Source organism: Leucoraja erinacea, chromosome 23 (assembly GCF_028641065.1).
Source record: "Leucoraja erinacea ecotype New England chromosome 23, Leri_hhj_1, whole genome shotgun sequence".
NCBI lineage: Eukaryota > Metazoa > Chordata > Chondrichthyes > Rajiformes > Rajidae > Leucoraja > Leucoraja erinaceus.
The window spans coordinates 30,173,692-30,194,240 of NC_073399.1; the positions used below are offsets into that span (position 1 = coordinate 30,173,692).

A 20,549-nucleotide genomic window follows, 5' to 3' on the forward strand; every position below is an offset into this window, starting at 1 on the left:
TACTGCCTGCTGCACCTGCATGCCTACCTTCAATGACTGGTGTACCATGACACCCAGGTCTCGCTGCATCTTCCCCCTTTCCCAATCGGCCACCATTTAGATAATAGTCTGCTTTCCTGTTTTTGCCACCAAAATGGATAACCTCACATTTATCCACATTATACTGCATCTGCCAAACATTTGCCCACTCACCCAGCCTATCCAAGTCACCCTGCAGTCTCCTAGCATCCTCCTCACAGCTAACACTGCCCCCCAGCTTAGTGTCATCCGCAAACTTGGAGATATTGCCTTCAATTCCCTCATCCAGATCATTAATATATATTGTAAATAGCTGGGGTCCCAGTACTGAGCCTTGGGGTACCCCACTAGTCACTGCCTGCCATTGTGAAAAGGACCCGTTTACTCCTACTCTTTGCTTCCTGTTTGCCAGCCAGTTCTCTATCCACATCAATACTGAACCCCCAATGCCTTGTGCTTTAAGTTTGTATACTAATTTTTTATGTGGGACCTTGTCGAAAGCCTTCTGGAAGTCCAGATACACCACATCCACTGGTTCTCCCCTATCCACGCTACTAGTTACATCCTCGAAAAATTCTATAAGATTCGTCAGACATGATTTACCTTTCGTAAATCCATGCTGACTTTGTCCAATGATTTCACCAATTTCCAAATGTGCTGCTATCCCATCTTTAATAACTGACTCTAGCAGTTTCCCCACTACCGATGTTAGACTAACTGGTCTGTAATTCCCCATTTTCTCTCTCCCTCCCTTCTTAAAAAGTGGGGTTACGTTTGCTACCCGCCAATCTTCAGGAACTACTCCAGAATCTAAAGAGTTTTGAAAGATTATTACTAATGCATCCACTATTTCTGGAGCTACTTCCTTAAGTACTCTGGGATGCAGCCTATCTGGCCCTGGGGATTTATCGGCCTTTAATCCATTCAATTTACCCAACACCACTTCCCGGCTAACCTGGATTTCACTCAATTCCTCCAACTCCTTTGACCCGCGGTCCCCTGCTATTTCCGGCAAATTATTTATGTCTTCCTTAGTGAAGACGGAACCAAAGTAGTTATTCAATTGGTCCGCCATATCCTTGTTCCCCATGATCAACTCCCCTGTTTCTGACTGCAAGGGACCTACATTTGTTTTAACTAATCTCTTTCTTTTCACATATCTATAAAAACTTTTGCAGTCAGTTTTTATGTTCCCTGCCAGTTTTCTTTCATAATCTATTTTTCCTTTCCTAATTAAGCCCTTTGTCCTCCTCTGCTGGTCTTTGAATTTCTCCCAGTCCTCCGGTATGCTGCTTTTCTGGCTAATTTGTACGCATCATCCTTCGCTTTGATACTATCCCTGATTTCCCTTGTTATCCATGGATGTACTACCTTCCCTGATTTATTCTTTTGCCAAACTGGGATGAACAATTTTTGTAGTTCATCCATGCAGTCTTTAAATGTCTTCCATTGCATATCCACCGTCAACCCTTTTAGAATTAATTGCCAGTCAATCTTGGCCAATTCACATCTCATACCCTCAAAGTTACCTTTCTTTAAGTTCAGAACCATTGTTTCTGAATTAACAATGTCACTCTCCATCCTAATGAAGAACTCAACCATATTATGGTCACTCTTGCCCAAGGGGGATTATTTCTTTCCACTTCCAAACAAAAATGTGGTTGGATTATTCAGTTTATGATCAACCTCGGTGAGACCAAGCACAGGCTTGGCGATCACTTCGCACAACACCTCCACTCAGTTCGCAATAACCAACCTGACCTCCCGGTGGCTTAGCACTTCAACTCCCCCTCCCATTCCGAATCCGACCTTTCTGTCTTGGGCCTCCTCCATGGCCAGAGTGAGGCCCACCGCAAATTGGAGGAACCGCACCTCATATTTCGCTCGAGTAGTTTACACCCCAGCAGTATGAACATTGACTTCTCCAATTTCAGGTAGTCCTTGCTTTCTCCCTCTTTCCCCTCCCATTCCCAGCTCTCCCACAGCCTACTGTCTCCGCCTCTTCCTTTCTTTCTCCCCACGACATCAGTCTGAAAATGGGTCTCGACCCGAAATATCACCTATTCCTTCGCTCCATAGATGCTGCCTCACCCGCTGATTTTCTCCACCTTTGTCTACCAACGGGATCCCACCACTGGCTACATCTTCCCATCTCCTCCCGTCGGCTTTCCGCAGAGGCCGTTCGCGCGCGTGTGGTGCGTGATTATACACACAGTTTTGTTTTCTCGTTTATAACATTGTTGACAGAGTACTATGTTTACATATTCTGTTGTGCTGCTGCAAGTAAGGAATTCATTGTTCTAACTAGGACGTGCGAGAAAAAAAACTCTCGACTTAAGTCGCTAATGTGTGGGATAGAACTAGTGTACGGGTGATCGGTAGTCAACGAGGACTCGGTGGGCCGAAAGGGCCTGTTTCCACGCTGTATCTTTAAATTAAACTAAAAACTGGATGCTGGCTGCTCCATGGAGTTCCCCTGCACAATTAGAGCATGGAATAGTCTTCACCCTACTATAGTTACCCAACCAGACACAACTAAATTTAAGGTACCTCTTTTCCCCCCCCAAGAACCCTTTTTTGCTTAAGTCCAAGTCAAGAGTCAAGATTTTTATTGTCATGTGTCCCAGATAGGACAATTAAATTCTTGCTTGCTGCAGCACAACAGAATATGTGAATATAATACAGAACAGGAGATAAAAGTTCAGTGTGTCTATATACCATACACCATATATATACACAATAAATAAACAAATAAAGTGCAATAGGCTGTTATTTTTCAGAGTTTGGAGTTTGGAGGTGGAGGGTCCACTCCAGTTTAAATTCCATTTGGAATATTTTTGGAGGACCAGGAAACCAGAAGCAAGTGTTACTCCAGGGAGTTACTCCAGCTCCAGCGAGTGATTCTGCGTTGGGTTTCAGCAGTCGCGGGGGCCCACACTCAGTTGAACGATAGGTGTACGGGATGCTTGCCAAGCCGGGCAAAATGGCACGGCTTTTAGGTTGCCCGACAAGGCTTGGTGGCCATTGGCATCCGGGGCAACTGTTAATTTCGAGCCCTGTAGTGGGTATATAGAACGAGCTGCTGGAGGAGGTAGTTGAGGCACGTCCTATCACAACTTGAGATATTTGGACAAGTACATGGATAGGATAGGTTTAGAGGGCATGTTGGGCCAAAGGGACAGTTTTCACATTGTTTGACCAGGACTCGCCATGATGCAAAAATATAAATATCTTATTGTGAAGTTGCTTTGGTATTTGTCTGGTATTTGATCGAGCTAAAGTAAACATAGCCCTTGCATACCTTGTAGGATGTGACCAACATCAGATTTCACAAATCGGCAGGGTCCAGGGAAACAAATTTGACTGCAGGGAGGAAGGAGCTTTGGGGAACGTGGCCAGGATTAACATGCCAAGTTTGACAATAACATGCAATCCAAAATTAAACTCCAAGGACTGTTCAAATTTCCTGCTGAGATATCAACACCAGACTGCAAGCATCCAATATCCAGAAAATCATACTGGAAATGCTCACATGTCAACTTCTGCAATGTTTGCCAGTTAGGGCAGGCTCGGTGATGCAGCAGTAGAGCTGCTGCCTTGGAGATTCGGACTCAATCCCGACTAGGTGCCGACTGTATGGAATTTATACATTATCCCTGTGACCGTATGGGCTTTCCCTGGGTGCTCCGGTTTCCTCCCACACTCCAAATACATACAGCTTTGTAGGTTAATTGGCTTGGTAAAATTGTCCCAAATGTGTGTAGGACAGTGTTAATGTGCGGGGATCACTGGTTGGCATGGACTCTGTGGGCTGAAGGGCCTGTTTCTGCGCTGTATCCCCAAACTGAGTGTTTAGTTTAGAGATCAGTGTGGAAACAGGCCATTCGGCCCAACAAGTTTGTGCCGCCCACAAGATGGTTCTATCTTGCACACTGGGGACAACCTACGGGAGCCAATTAGCTGACAAAGCTGCACATCTTTGGAATGTGAGAGGAAACTGGAGCACCTGGAGAAAACCCACACGGTCATAAGGAGAAAGAACAAACTTCGTACAGACAGCACCCATAGCCAGGATTCAATGCGGATCTCAGATGCTCTATCTTGGTCCTTCAAAGTAGGTAAACACTCTGGTTAAAAGTAGTGATATCTCTATGCATGCAAAATGACAAAATGGTCCCAAGCATAAGAAACATAGCTATACAGAATCAAATTAAGAATAGTGGTCATCCAGCTTTATTGACAACCTTCCCATGGCTGCTATCACTTGCTCACTTCAGTTGCAGGCCTGGAAAAAGCACTTGCCACCTACCTGCAATTGTCCAAATGGCAAAATACCTGGACCTGCTTGGTGCAGTGGTGGCCAGCAGAAGGTGCACCCAACCACATTAACAACTGAAGATTCTTTCTTTAGTGTCAGTGTACCGATGTACAGTGAAAAGCATTTGTTGCACATCTACCAGTCAGCTGAAAACTATACATGATCACAAGAGCCATCCACAGTATACAGACACATGATTAAGGGGAAAACATTCAGTTTGATAAAGTATAGTAATGTCCGATTAAAGATAATCCAAGAGTCTTTTTTGCAATACTTGAAGAAAACAAGGCGAAAGAAATTGCTCCAAAGCTAAAGGGCTACATTTTTAAAAACAAAGTCTGCCTTTAGAAATTGTATCAAAGTTTACAAATGAGAAAAAAAAAATGCTCAAGAAGTAGGGATATGTGCAAGTAGGATAGGAAACTAAACTAGAGTTTAAAAGCTACCAGGCAGGCTGTTCAACATCTTCAGCAAGAAAATATTCTATGAAAAGCATTATATACATCCTCAACTTGAGCAACCCTTCCAGTAATTCTTTACGGTCAAGGTATCAAAATGGATACACCACATGTTTTTGAAGCATGATATTGTAATTCTGACTATACATGTGGTTTTCTTCAGAAATGGACAGTAAGAGAGTTGGGCCGAGGGAGAGAAGCCACACTTTTGGATGCAACAAATAATTTGACTTGGAAACTGGTTAGATCACTTGAAAAACAAATGTAGGAATAACTGGGAACAGCAACAACTCTACACAAATCATGTTTGGCTTAGATTTGCATTCACCTACAGAATCTGAAAAGGCTTCTGGTCGCCATTAAATGCTAATGTTAACATTCTGATTACATTTTATTATTGTCAAATAGAGACTTAAGCATCAATGAAATAAACTATAAAATGCTTCGTTAATAAAATCGTGGGGCCAAGGAAAGAACGTTCAAGTCGCGACCCTGTATCCACCAATCTTTCCACCACTATGCACAAGATGCGCAAGACTCCATTGTATGCAGATGCCGAGAAGTGTGTTCAGCTCTGGCTGAACAATTTCTCATCTTGCGATTTGGACTCGATAAGAAGAATAAAATCATGTTAATAAGAACTTTTATTAACACGAATATCAAAGAAATCCAGACATCAAGCCCAAATTACAAATTAAACCATGCTTTAACTACAATGAAACAGTTGAGATAATGCAATCACTGGACAAGATTAAATACTGAATGAGAAGCTGTGGAGAGGGCTCCAGTAAAAGAGGGATTTGATTGTAAGAGCCGGCAGTAATTTCCATGGTTGCAACGGCAAATGGGTTTGTGAATTATACACTGCCTCCCCCTCTGGTGCAAAAGTCTGGGATGCTCAAACACAGGACAGAGTTAGTGCCTGCCATTTTAATTCACCACTCTTTCCATGTCCTCCTGCACTGTTACATTCATCCACAATGTAAGCTGAAGCAACACTTTTTCCCCCCCCACCCTGACATATCACAGCTTGTGGAATTCAATACCAAACATTGGGTAACTTCCCTCTTGTGTCAGGGCTGGCATTCTTTTTCCTTTTATTCTGCTCTGCCCTTGTTTCAGTACGCCAAACGATAGTCAGACATCACAACATTAGTAGCAAAGAGCTTGACAGTCTGTTTGACTGCTCCATCGTTTCACCTCATTACAGTTATTTATGTCTAATCTGCCATCCCCTCCCATCCTGTTACATGAACCTTGCGTTTCGCCGTCATGCATACCGAAACAGAACAATGACAGTTTTACTTGCAGCTGAAGGCCCTACATAACCAATCTCTCTTTCCACAAATGTTAACCAATCTACTAAACCAATCTCTCTTTCCACAAATGTTGCTCGACTGAGTGCTGCCAGCATGTTTTTGTTTCAAAATCCACTGCTATGTCAGGTGTAGCAACAGCAGATGGAATTTAATCCCAATAAGCAAAATGCTGCTTTTTGGGAGGGCTAACATTCGCAAGGTATACACCATGAATGGTGGGGACTGAGAAATATTGATGAAAAGAGCACACATCCAAGAGATGGTAGCACAAGTAGATGTGGTGAAGAGAATTTACGGGATTGTGACCTACATTCGACAGGGTTTAGAATACAAGAGCTGACACATCATGCTGTAAACATTGACTCAGTACAGCTGGAGTACAGGAGACTTGTGTTCACTATGCTAGGGAAGCAGATGATAGCCTGGAGCGATTCACTAGGAACATTGCGTTTTGGTTACGAGACAGGATGGAGGCAGCCAAGGGGAGACTAGAGTTAATAATTATGAGGAAAGAGAAGTGGGAGGAAAAAATATATTCGTCTTGTCCGCCAATTCAACAATATTTGACCAGATTTCTTTGGGGACTTAGCCGAAGCAGAAATCTCCTTACATTGTCACACATGTGGAATCCCATAATAGGTAATAACAAATTGATGGAGGCAATCTTTTAATCTTTACGTGAAGTACTGATGAGAATTCAAATGCGTTGCCTGTGCAGTTAGTATAGTTATCGGCAGAAAATCAACTTACCAGCAGTGTCATCAGGAAGGGGTGTGTTGGTGCCATCAACCTCCGCTTCGTCTTCAGATGATTTTTTAATCCCTTCATTTTCCTGTAATGAATTCACAAGCTAATAGTTAATGGCTTCTAGTTCATGACAGTGAAATATTTTAGCTGCTGTGTAAACAGTTTCAAGGCATTGCCCAACGTCTCAATACCAAATGTATTTTAGTTTAGTTTAGAGATGCAGTGCTGAAACAGGCCCTTCGGCCCACCGAGTCCGCACTGACCAGTGATCCCTGCACACTTACTCTATCCTCCACACACTGGGGACAATTTACATTTATACCAAGCCAATTAACCTACAAACCTGTACGTATTGGGAGTGTGGGAGGAAACCGAAGATCTGAGCAAAACGCAGGTTACGTGGAGTACGTGCAGACAGCACCTGTAGTGAGAATTGAACCTGGGTCTCTGGCGCTGTAAGGCAATAGCTCTACCGCTAAGCCATCGTGCCACCCATCAATACCATTTCTATATAATTTAAAAGATACATTTTCTCTCAATTCATTGATAAATTGTTGTTCACTAGATGGTGGCTTGAGACAAGGTAAAACTCCAAGGACAGGTGATCAAGGATTGTATTATCTATACTTGGGTTCTTGTTTCTACTGAGTCAAATGGCCATACTTTAATTCTTTTAATTATGCAAATACACGGATTTAAAGCAAAATCTGAAAAAGGTTATTTTTTTTAAAGTTCTATTTATCCAATACCACTCAAGAGTCAAATGTTTAATTGTCATATGTACCAACAACAACAATTACATTCTTACTTGCAGCAGCTTAAGACCCATAAAATTAATACACAGATTCAATCAATAAATTAATAGCCTCAATATCAGCGCAAAAAAAACTCCAAAGTTGTTTGTTTGACCATAGGAGGGAAATACTTCCATCTTTCAAGATAAAATATTCAGAATTTAATTTAACCAGTGGCAGGTTACAGCATTGAGATGCTCCAGTTTGGACACAGCGTGCAACTGGTAGAGCTGCTGCTCACAGCACCAGGGACCCAGGTTCGATCCTGACCTCTGGCGCTGTTGGTGTGGAATTTGCCCGTTCTCCCTGTGACTGCAGGGGTTTCCTCCCACATCCCAAAGACATGTGGGTTTGTAGGTTAATCGCCTTCTGTATATTGCCCCTGGGGCTGTCCCACTGCGGCGACCTAATCCGCGAGTTAAGAAGAGTGACTTCGACCTTCAAGCTCGAGGGCACTCGCCTGGAAAACCACGAGCGGGATCGACCTTCCGCGTTGAAACCGCGAACAGGATCGACCGACCGTACACACACACTGCAAAGATGGGGGCCAGGGAAAGAGGGGGAGCGCTGTCTGAAATTCACACCCGCGATGAAGAGGAAGGTAAAAGACGACTGCACATTAACGGTAAATCATTGAGGGGGGGGAGAGAGAGAGGGCGTGGAGACACTTTTAAGAATAATAAAGTTTAGCGGGCATTTTACCTACCGGTCGGTTTTCCTTCGTCCTGAAAACTCTAATGAGCCAATCAAAATGCCCAGTCAGTGAAGGAGATTGCCTATGGCTGCCCTCGACTGCCTGCAACTACATAGCGACCCCACACCACTGCACTAAGAGTTAAAACGAACCATGCCGACCAGATTTTACTTGCGGAAAATTTTCAAAATGCTGAAAATTTTCTGCATCCTAGCTGAGGCCGCGAGTATGCGGGAACTTCCCTCGAACACGAAGGAGAGTTCCAGTGACCTCATATGTCGACCATGCTGAGAGTTTGAGTCGAGGGCAAACTCTTCTGAACTAGGTCGCCGCAGTGGGACAGCCCCTTAAGGAGTGATGAGAAAATGGGATAACAGAATTGTGTGAACAGATAATCGATGGTTGGCATGAACTCAGTGGGCTGAAGGGCCTGGCTCAATGCTGTATCTCCAAGTACTAGGTAGTCTGGCATTTCAATGCAACCATCTCACCCATTATGTACAGTCCAAGCCACATGCATTCTCTAGCACACAGACTTATCCTGAAACATGAATCATTTCAATCTTCAATATCCTAAATAAGCTACCAAGGTGCTATCAACACTGTCTTTGAACTGCAGAAATGCTCAGATACTTAAAATACACATACAGAGCCACAAAGCAGAGGGTCACCACCATTTTCAGTGCAATAATAATAATAATAATGTTTATTTATATAGCACTTTTAAACAAAATCACTTTGAACCAAAGTGCTTTACAGAGATTGATTAAATTAATTGAACAGATTAAATGTCAATCCATACAAAATAATAAAGAAAAAGAAAAAAAGACACAGAACAGTACACTATAGAAATCAACAAGAAACGTCCCCCCACAGCAGAATTCACTGTGAGGGAAGGCACTAAAAACATCCAGTTCTCCCCCTCATAGTCCACCCGAGGTCGGGGTCTATATGTGGCCTCCTCAGCCAACCCGATGTTTTCAGGCCCTCTGCCGCGAAGCTGGATCATCGGCGTCGGGTGAACAATTCTTCAGCAGCCTGGACTGAAGCGGCCGCTTCCTCCCCGAAGACTGCAATGTCCAAAGTTCTCAGGCCGCCGCGCTGGCCGGACCTCTGACTCTGGCGAACTCGGATCCCAGGCCCCGCGGTGTTGAAATCCAGTGCCGCCCGCCCCCGGCTGGATTTCAACGACGTTGGTGTCCCAGCATTTGCACCGTCGGCAAAGCTGCAGTCCAGGCAGGAAACGCCGCTCCAGCGCTGCTCCAGCTTGATGGTAGGCCGGACAGAGAGGATGAAGAAGCGGTTCGGAAGAAAACCGCATCTCCGACCAGGTAGGACTGGGATTAAAACAGTTTCCCCCTTCCCCTCCCACCACATAAAATAAGACCTCCAATAAACATTTAGTACAGACAGGACTAAAAATAAAAATAAAAAAGGGTGAAAGGACGGACTGCAGGAGGAGCAGCCATACACAACGGCGCATCTCCCCCGCTGTCTGCCATTTTAATGTATACAACTTTTCATAGGGCTTTAATGTGGTTTTGTTGGAGACTTGGTCAATGTCATAACATTTTTACAAAAGACAATGTTCCAACTTGAAATGGCAAAGCACGGACAGCAGCTGATAACATCCTGTTTCATTGCTTCAAAAAAATATCTGCAGGCAAAGCCGTGACATCAAGGATAAAAACACCATGACGACCTTCTTTGGAAACAATGCAAACCTTGCCGGCTGTCCCGCATAATCATACAAGACCACAAGACAAGCAGAATTAGGCCATTCGGCCCTCCAAGTCTGCTCCGCCATTTGATCATTGCTGATCATTTTTTCCTTTAACCTAATTCTCCGGCCTTTGCCCTGTAACCTTTGACATCCTTAATCAAGAACCCATCAATCTCCACTTTGAAAATATCCAATGTCTTGACCTCCACATGCAATGAATTCCAGATTTACCACCCTCTGGCTAAGGATATTCATCCTTATCTCCATTCTGAAGGTACATCATTTTATTCTGAGGCTGTGCCCACGGGTCCTAGACTGTCCCACTATTGGAAACATCCTCTCCACTTGCACTCACTTATATTTACTCACTTTTACCCATGCTCACTAAACTGGCTCCTTCATGGTCTTCCTGTGAAGTCCATTTCATTCCCAATTCTCTGCAGCCATCAACTTGCAGCATGTTACGCACTCCAATGCAAGTGACCCCACATTACTGGGGTGGGGAATGAGGTTTGCTTTCCTCAAACTGCCCTTATTGTGTCAATTATCTTCAGTGCAAAGCCACGTCATCTGTGCACACATCAAGAAATGAAACTCTGTCCATTCACAAATTCTGCAAGAGCAAACTTTAATTCTGCACCTCAATTTTTTGGATAGTCAAAGCAAAGTTGTGTAATTACAATCAAGCATTATTAGAGGCAAAGAGACAGAATAATACGACCAAAAAACAAAATGTACCCGCAGGTTACCTCAAAACCCACCTAATTAAATACTCATAGAAATGGGTTTAAATACGATCCAACATTCCTGATGAGTACTGCTTGTTTGTGACATCAACTAATGTGCGCGTGTGTGTGTGTGTGTGTGTGTGTGTGTGTGTGTGTGTGTGTGTGTGTGTGTGTGTGTGTGTGGCTGTGTGCGTGCGTGTATCTTCACAAAAACACTACATGGTAATGATCACATTTTTACATATTCCAATTGACATTTTCCACGTCAACGCCGGGATCACCTTAATTGAACATTTTATGCTTTAAATCTCGACTTATTCTCAATTCGATACTAAAAGTCTAAAAACTTTGAAATTAAAACCACCAGCTTCAACTGATGACATCACAATGGATCGACTAGCAGGGGGAGAGCAAATTGCTATTGCAACACGCAGAGCAAGTACAATTGGAACTTTTTTTTCTTCTTTTTTTTTCTTAAAAGAGCACTGCTGAGGAAGGCAAGGAGAGTGCTGGAATCTTACGTTTGGGAACAGCTTGATTTGGAGGACCACGCCTCCCATGGGGGCAATGGGTAGGGAACAGGTCTGCACTTGGTCTAGTATGGTATAAATATTGACATTAAGCTAAGGGAACATCTTTCAAAAAAACGTTACCACAATTTTTGCTTAGAGTCAAAATACCAACAGAATCAAGTTTTTAGTTTACCAGACACACAGCCCAGTGTCTAGGGAAACTGGCATAAATTTGTTAATGCTTTCCTTTTGGGAGGAAGATTGCAAAATACTAAACCAAGCATTTTTGTTGCTTTTAATTTTAGGTTCAGATCACATTGAATACATATTAGCATTTTCCCACTCTATGACAAATGGCATGTTCCCTAGGCTAGATAGTCCCAAGGACAAGTTGATCAACAATTATCCTTTATAACGTTAAGGTTTTCCTCCAAGTTTCTGCACAGCTTTATAGATTCAGAGATTGATGCACAATGAAGCAAGATGAATAATAATGGGGAACTACAGTAGTCTGGCCAAATTGTTTCATTAAACTAGATAGCCTCAGATGGAACTTTGCCTTTGCTTGGAGTATAAGCTATCTTTGTCAGAACTGGAAAGGACTAAAGCTGTTGCACAACTGGTAAAGCTGCTATCTCGCAGTGCCAGAGTCTCGGGTTCGATCCTGGCCTCGGTCGCTGCCTGTGTAGAGTTTGCCTGTTCTTACTGCGACCACATGGGTTTCCTCCGGGTGCTCTGGTTTCTCCCACATCTCAGATGTGCAGGTTTGTAGGTCAATTGCCCCTAATGCGCAGGGAGCGAATGAGAAAGTGGGGCAACACAGAACTAGCATGAGCAGGTGATCGATGGTCAGCATGGACTTGGTGGGGCAAAGGGCCTGTTTCCATGCTGCATATCTAAACCTAACTAAAGCAGTGAGGTCATGGGAGGGATGGATGATGTGCGTGATGCCTCATCCTCTTCTAGTTCTGACAAAGGGCCTTTGACCCAAAACAAAATTCCTCACGCAGATAGTCCAACTTGCTAACTTCCAACGTTTGTTTTGATTGTTAGCTAAAACCAGATGCTGCACCATTTTAGCTTCATGAGCACAATGACCCAACATTTCACACTGCCACTGAAACAGTGGTCTTTTCATCGCATGACAGAAATACTCAACACTGCGGTTTGGCAAAGAGTCAAACTCCCCACAATGTATACAGGCATTTACCCATACCTGCACTATATTTGGCCGAGATATGAAGCAAAATATTGATGCCAGAAGGTGGGAGGCTAAAAGAGGAGAAATTCAAGTTTGACTTCTCCAGGTTGCTGGCTCTTCAATTCAACCTGTACAATGATGATGAGTTACTGTAAAAAGCAACTCATGTTTAGGGCAAATCCTAGTCCGCCTGAACCATCTAATCTCAGAATCTTGTCATTTTTACAAGGCAGAAGTAAAAAAGGTATTATCATTGTACAAGTAGTGGAAACAGAGAACTGCAGCTTCTGGTTAATACACAAAATGACACAAAGTGCTGGAGTAACTCAGCGGGTTAGGCAGCATCTCTGGAGATCATGGATCGGTGACGTTTCGGGTCGAGTCCCTTCTTTAGACTCTGCCTGGAACTGGGCCTGGAATCCAGGCAGGTTGACAACCTTGACCTGCTGGCAGCCAGGGGAAGCGGCGAAGATCAGCGGAGTCACTGGTTGCAGCGGCAGGTGTGGCCTGGAAGCAGCTGAAGAGCGGGGGGTGGTGGGGGTTGTATGCGGCTAGGGAGACAGTCAGTATGTCAGTCTGCTATACCAAAGTCAGTTAGAGGCCCATTAGAGGGTTTACTGTAAACCATTATTTCTATGGGATCAAAGCAATTAACATTAATGGCACGTCATTTTTTTCTTACTGCAAGGTCCGCGGCCTGTAAAAGGTCAACTGTCCACAGCCTGACCCAAGTATTTCCAGCTTCTGCAGTTTGCTTTAATTTCCCACTGCTGTTACAAGCGGGCAGCTGGACTGTCCCAGACACCAGACTGTTGGCAAAGTGTTTGGAACTTTAAATCACTAATTCATTGCCTTAATTATAGCAAATTTGGCCTCATGTTAACATGGACAATAAATATAATTAAATTCATGCTATTGTGCACCTGCGGTGTGTGCCAAAGCACAAAATTAATTTTAGTCTGATCCAAAAGCAAAAAGCTACAGATTCTAGATATGTGCCGTCAAATGCCAGGTCAGTCAGCCCCTCTGTGGGCTGTGGCCTGCAAAACCAATGTAGCAAATATTTGGTCCAATGACAATTTTCTTTTACAATTGTATTGTTAAAGGGTGGTGGATCCCAGGACTGTTTCAAAGACCCCACATGATTAGTTACCTGAGGCTTTGATGCACCTCGACAAAATTGTAAGCTGTAGGAGCAGAATTAGGCCATTCAGCCCATCGAGTTTGCTCTGCCATTCGATTATAGCTGATCTATTTATTTTTCGATACCAATCTCCTGCCTTCTCCCTCTAACCTTTGACTCCCTTACTAATCAAAAAAGTATCAATCTCCGCTTTAAAAACACCCAATGACTTGGCTTCCATAGTCACCTGTGGCAATGAATTCCATAAATTCACCACCCTCTGACTACATAAATTCCTCCTCATCTCCATTCTAAAAGGCATGTCTCTTTATTCTGAGGCTGTGTCATCTGGACCTAGACTCTCCCATTACTGGAAACATTCCCTCCACATCCATTTTGTATAGGACTTTCAAAATATGGTACGTTTCCATGAGATCCCCTCCCCATCCAAAACTCCACCGAATACAGGCCCCTGCCATCAAACGCTCCTCATCATTCCCAGGATCATTCTTGTGAATCTCCTCTTGGCACTCTCCAACACCAGCACATCTCTTGAAATATGGGGCCCAAACATGTCCTGCCTTCTTGAACATGTATCCTTTTAAAAAGCTGTTCACTGCACCAGATCAGAACCTGAACAGAGAGATGAATTCTGGTCAAGTTGATATTTGCAGTGGTTTACTGTAACCAGCACAGCTTGTTGTATGTTGTTCTTCACTAGAGCCTTTCCACTGCCCCAGGCCCCCAGACCAAAGTACACTCAATTGAAAAACACATCTACCAACACGGTAACAGCCCTGCACTGCATATCTTCCATTTGTCATAACTCAGAACAACCCAGTGAGACACAATTCAGCAGCAGCAGCCGCTGCCCAAGCATCTCATTGTTTTGACGGTGCAAACATCAGTTAAATATGGAGCAAAAATTATGGGTCCTTTGGTAACATGGAAAAGCTATGAGGCTGCTGGTTTATCTGAAATGACTTTATGTCATTAATATTAACTGCCAGACAAAGTCAAAGTCAAATTTATTCGTACACAACATACATCACAACTTAATCTTCATTTTGACAACTAATAGTCCAGACCACTGTGCAGGAAGGAACTGCAGATGCAGGTTTACACCGAAAATAGGCACAAAATGGTGGAGTAACTCAGCGGGACAGGCAGCATCTCTGGAGGAAAAGTGATGTTTCATGTCAGAATCCATCTTAAGACTTAAGACCAGTGATAGATATATTTGTAGACAAAAAGGTGCCAGTGCACATATTTTTCCTTAGTGTTCAAGAAGGAACTGCAGATGCTGGAAAATCAAAGGTATACAAAAATGCTGGGGAAACTCAACGGGTGCAGCAGCATCTATGGAGCGAAGGAAATATGACCCATTTCCTTCGCTCCATAGATGTTGCTGCACCCGCTGAGTTTCTCCAGCACTTTTGTCTACCCACATATTGTTCCTTGCTGCTGGTGTCCATGGTAGATCATTAGCTGACAAGCTTAAATGCTCAAGGGCTTGCGTGTCTTAACTTTTGAAACGTAAAATTTGCAAAATTAAAAATTTGCAAAAAGAAATTAAAAATATATACTACTACCAAGTTAAGAATAAGAAAATCTTTGTTCTCAACTTGGTACCAGTATGCCATACCATCACAAAAAAAAAGCACTGCCAAGGACTTATTTACTAGTGATAAACAAGCATCACTGTTAACAAAGCAAAACCAGAGTATTTGTAAATGTCAATTAAAATCAAAAAATATTTCCTCAGTTTTATTTGTCTGAAGAGCTCTCTACTCGGGACCAATGCTAGGAGCAGCACACAAAAGGAATAGGGGATTTTCCTTTGTCAGAGGTTGGCGAATTTGTGTTGGCGAATTAATTGTCACAGACTTCTGTGGAGGCCACGTCATGGGCTATATGGGGAGAAGGCAGGCGAATGGTGTTGAGAGAGAATGATAGATCAGCCATGATTTAATGGAGTAGACTTGATGGGCCAAATGGCCCAATTCTGCTCCTATAACTTGTGAACCTTTGTACAAAGATGATGCCTGACCTGCCGAGTCCCTCCAATATTCTTTGACAAATTGGTGGATTCCTGCCATTTGATTGAATCTTCTAACACATGGACTCTAGGTTATTGATGCTAAAACACAGCACCATCTCAAGTTAGGTGTTTGTGCATCCTGCATGAACAAATATTCTGGCAAGGTGTTCTTGTCCCCTTTTCCAGCAAAACCTGCCATGTTGCACTCGTCTTTTCCAAATAAACCAGGTGAGCAAAAACTTGCAAAGCAAACCGATTGGAATTAGAAAGGACGCCAAACTTTTTTTTTTCCCCATCCCCAGAGAATTAAGAGTCACTCATCATTAAACCCAAAACTCTAGAAGCTGGACCGAATAGAATGGATCTCGGAATGAAAAGCACATTTTGCACAGAAACAAAACTCAAAGATCCACGTTGGTTTGAAAAGATTTGTTGGTAGCACATTCTGGTTAATAGGGCCAGTGGAAAGTAGAAGCAAAGCATAGTGGAGATCCCAGCTGATTCAAATTCATACATTAATTGATACAACAGATATGTCCATCAAGTATTTTTACCATGTTTTGATTCAAGCTGTAGTTGGATTTCATCCTCACTGATAGCATCTCCTGGTCTTCTCTCCTTCAGCTCCGTCTCCCTCCCAACTTTCACCCTGAAGGGTCCCGACCCAAAATAGCACATATCGTTATCCTTCCTTTCCTGCTGTCTGACCCTCCGAGTTGCTCCAGCACTTTGTCTATTTTCACCACATTTACAAAGATTGGTACCACTGTATTTACAATGACAGCTAGAAGTATTTGAGCGCGTTCATTTATTTTAACACTAAATGAACGACTACACTTACAGCTCAAATTTAGAGACGGTCAAACTGCAATCATCTTAAATGTTGATTTGGCACGTTGAAAGATTAAAGCTTCAAATTAAATTCAATAGTACAGGATGTTCAGGGCTAACAACTAACAACTGACAACTTCAAGTCACAATTGCTTTCATAGAAAGCCCATGGTCACAGGGAGAACACAAAAAACTCTGTACCAACAGCAGCCGTAGTCAGGATCGAACCCGGGTCTCTGGCGCTGTATGGCAGCAACTCTACTGCCAAGCCACTGTGCTGCCCCAAATTAATGAATAAAGGCAGTGTTGGTATTTTCTGTGGCTGAGGATTGCAGAACTAGGGGTTAGTGATTCCAAACAGAAGAAATTTGAGGCCAATAAATATTTTCTATTCACTGCCCAAGATAGCAGTAGAAGTTTAATTACCAAGTATATTCAAGGAAGATTTTTGGATGTTAAGAGCAAGCGATGTGGTGTTAGTTCAACAATGTCAAGTGGCACCAGTGTCAAAGATCAGCACTCTTTTCAATGGGAAGAAACACACATCAATCTGTGCTTTAAAAATAGCCAACGCCTTGGCCTCCACTATCATCTATGGCAATGAACTCTGTAGATTCACCACCATCGATCAAAATAAACTCCTTATCTACATTCTAAAAGGAATATCCTTTTACTGAGGCGGTGCCCTCTGGTCCTAGACTCTAGTGGAATAATCTCTGTACATCCACTATTTGAGCCTTTCATTATTCAGTAGCTTTCAATGAGATTCTCTTCTTCTGCTCACCACAATCCTTTTAAACTCCAACGAGTACAGGCTCAAAGCTAAACGTTTCTTCTGACGTCCCAAAGACATCTGGTTTTATAGCTTAATTTGTCTCTCAATTGCCCCTTTGTGTGGAAGGATGAGAACTGCGATAACAGAACTAATACGAGCAGGTGATCGATGATTCATTCCTTACACACTAGGGGTGATTTTACTTAAGCCAATTAACCTACAAATAAGCACATCTTTGAGATGTGGGAGGAAACCCACACATTGTGACCAGCACGGAGTTGACAGACTTAAGGTCCTGTTTGCATGCTGAATCTCTACACTAAAGTATACAATATAAAATCCACACATGGCTGAGGCATTACATTTAATGACCTGTAGGTCTGCAATGTTGCTCTACATGGGATAATGTAGACCCTTGGGGCTGTAGATAATTGCCTCATGATAAACAGATGCAAAGTCTAAATTAGATACGGCTGATGCACAAATGTTTCCATTGCTGTGGACCGACAGAAGGCCTCTCCTCTTGCTCCCTACATTCAAGCCAAGTTACAACACCAAAATTGGAAAGTTGCTCAAGCTTTTCCATTCATCTTTTCAACTTGAAATTACAAGTGGCTAAAGCAGGCATGAATGGAAAGAATGTGTTGCCTGAAATAGGTTGTGATGTTAATGTCATTGACCTTGGCATGTTTCAATCTGCACTGTACTTTCAGCAAGCATTTTCAATAATTCTTCCTTGACAGAGGAGGGCATTTAGTCTCAACACTACAGGGCTGAAAACTCGGAAAAAAAGACTGTGTTAAGGATGCAATCCTACTGAATGTTGCGTCAGCGGATGAAGATTCAAGTAGATTTAGAAATCCTCAATTCAAATGCTTAAATTCCTGTTGATTCCAAGGACTTTTGTAGAAGATCAGATTTCCACATGCACAAGCAATCAAGTATTCACAATCCAATTTTCAACTATTTCCCCTTTCTTTTACAAATATTAAACTACATAGTGAATAAATTCAAAAATAAAATTCCTTTTTCTCAACGGATGTTAAGCTTAGAAACATAGAAATTAGGTGCAGGAGTAGGCCATTCGGCCCTTTGAGCCTGCACCGCCATTCAATATGATCATGGCTGATCATCCAACTCAGTATCCCGTACCTGCCTTCTCTCCATACCCCCTGATCCCCTTAGCCACAAGGGCCACATCTAACTCCCTCTTAAATATAGCCAATGAACTGGCCTCAACTACCCTCTGAGTTCCAGAGATTCACCACTCTCTGTGTGAAAAAAGTTCTTCTCATCTCGGTTTTAAAGGATTTCCCCCTTATCCTTAAGCTGTGACCCCTTGTCCTGGACTTCCCTAACATCGGGAACAATCTTCCTGCATCTAGCCTGTCCAACCCCTTAAGAATTTTGTACGTTTCTATAAGATCCCTCTCTCAATCTCCTAAATTCTAGAGAGTATAAACCAAGTCTATCCAGTCTTTCTTCATAAGATAGTCCTGACATCCCAGGAATCAGTCTGGTGAACCGTCTCTGCACTCCCTCTATGGCAATAATGTCCTTCCTCAGATTAGGAGACCAAAACTGTACGCAATACTCCAGGTGTGGTCTCACCAAGACCCTGTACAACTGCAATAGAACCTCCCTGCTCCTATACTCAAATCCTTTTGCAATGAAAGCTAACATACCATTCGCTTTCTTTACTGCCTGCTGCACCTGCATGCCTACCTTCAATGACCGGTGTACCATGACACCCAGGTCTCGCTGCATCTCCCCCTTTCCCAATCGGCCACCACTTAGATAGCTTGGAACAAATATTGCCCCAGGAATACAATATTTGGGACGGATGCCAGTCATGTGGTTCTGTAAAGCACTGTAAAGTCCCAACCCAAAATGTCACCTATCTATGTTCTCCAGGGATGCTGTCTGACCTGTCAAGTTACTCCAGCACTTTGTGTCCTTTCCTGTAAAGTACAATGTTGCCCAGGTGAAGTTTGATAGCCAACTTCATTAAAAGTAAATAACATTGGGATTGTTTTCTGGCAAACTATCTGCAGCTATCAGTGCACTTGGTATTTATAATTCACCCATTTATATTCTCAATGTACCATGCTTCACAAATTAGCTGAACATTTTGGAACGGTCTTGGAACAAGATACCTCTTTGATAGCTCCAGCCTGACTAGCTGTGCTTTAAATAAAAAACATTTCCACCATGAATAGTTTTCCTTTCCCTTAAAATCTTGCCATCTCAGTAGAAGCTTTAGGTTAAAAAGGGCTGATGAATCCATTTAGACATCAATTTAAAAGAGATTCTGGAAGAAACAACATAGAAAAATGCTGGTAGCTAGATAGAGCTCTAGGGGCTAGTGGAGTCAGGGGATATGGGGAGAAGGCAGGCACGGGTTATTGATAGAGGACGATCAGCCATGATCGCAATGAATGGCTTGAAGGGCCGAATGGCCTCCTCCTGCACCTATTTTCTATGTTTCTATGTGCTGAAGGATCCATTTTCATGGTGTACCTCATTCTAACCTGTATGGTAAACAATAAAAATAATCAAGACATTAGAATTTCTACCAGTCCACCAGCTTGTAACCATGTTACTGAATGCACAAGCTTATGGTATTCCAAATAAAACTTTGATCACTTCCAGAGATGCTGCCTGACCTGCTGAGTTACTCCAGCACTTTGTGTCTATCTTTGGTTCCCGATCTAGATTCTCATTCTGCCTTTCAAGTTGACAGACAACAAAATGTGACTGCAGTCAGCTGGAAACTCCATGGCAAGAGCTGTTGTTCAAGGTTAGCTATTCCTCTTCCCCTCGATGTAGCCCGACCTGCCGAGATTCCAGCATTTTGTTTTGTCTAGATCTTTAGCATTGGTTTTGATTTGCAACTGAAAATAGATATCCATCCATCTAATTAAAAGACAAAGTGCTGCAGTAACTCCCATTGGGCAGCATCTCTGGGGAACTGGATAATTGATGTTTCAGGTCACAGCACCCTTCTTCAGACAGATTGGTGTGGGGAGAAAGCTGGGAGAAGTGGTGGGGGACAGATCCAAGCCTAGCCAAGTTAATCTAGCATTTTCTGTGTATACTAGACATACAGACTTCAGAACTGTTCTCAGAGTCAGAAAAAAAAAATCAACGATTAGCAAAGCTTTCAGCATCAGATAGGTTTAGCCTTTGAAGTGACTGGAGAGTTTATTTTTGTAACTGGTAAAAGCATACGACATTCCACATCCTCATTCTAGAAGCTTAGTAGCA

General features: G+C 42.9%; 1 protein-coding gene across 2 annotated transcripts in view; it reads right to left on the reverse strand.

Annotated features, from left to right (window-relative positions):
- Positions 1-20,549, reverse strand: part of LOC129708447 (matrix-remodeling-associated protein 7-like) — an 85,506-nt gene that overhangs the window by 33,353 nt on the left and 31,604 nt on the right. For both annotated transcript variants that reach the window (XM_055654223.1, XM_055654222.1), the window contains exon 2: positions 6,864-6,945. In XM_055654223.1, the coding sequence (XP_055510198.1) occupies positions 6,864-6,945 (82 nt within the window). The remainder of the gene's footprint in view (positions 1-6,863; positions 6,946-20,549) is intronic.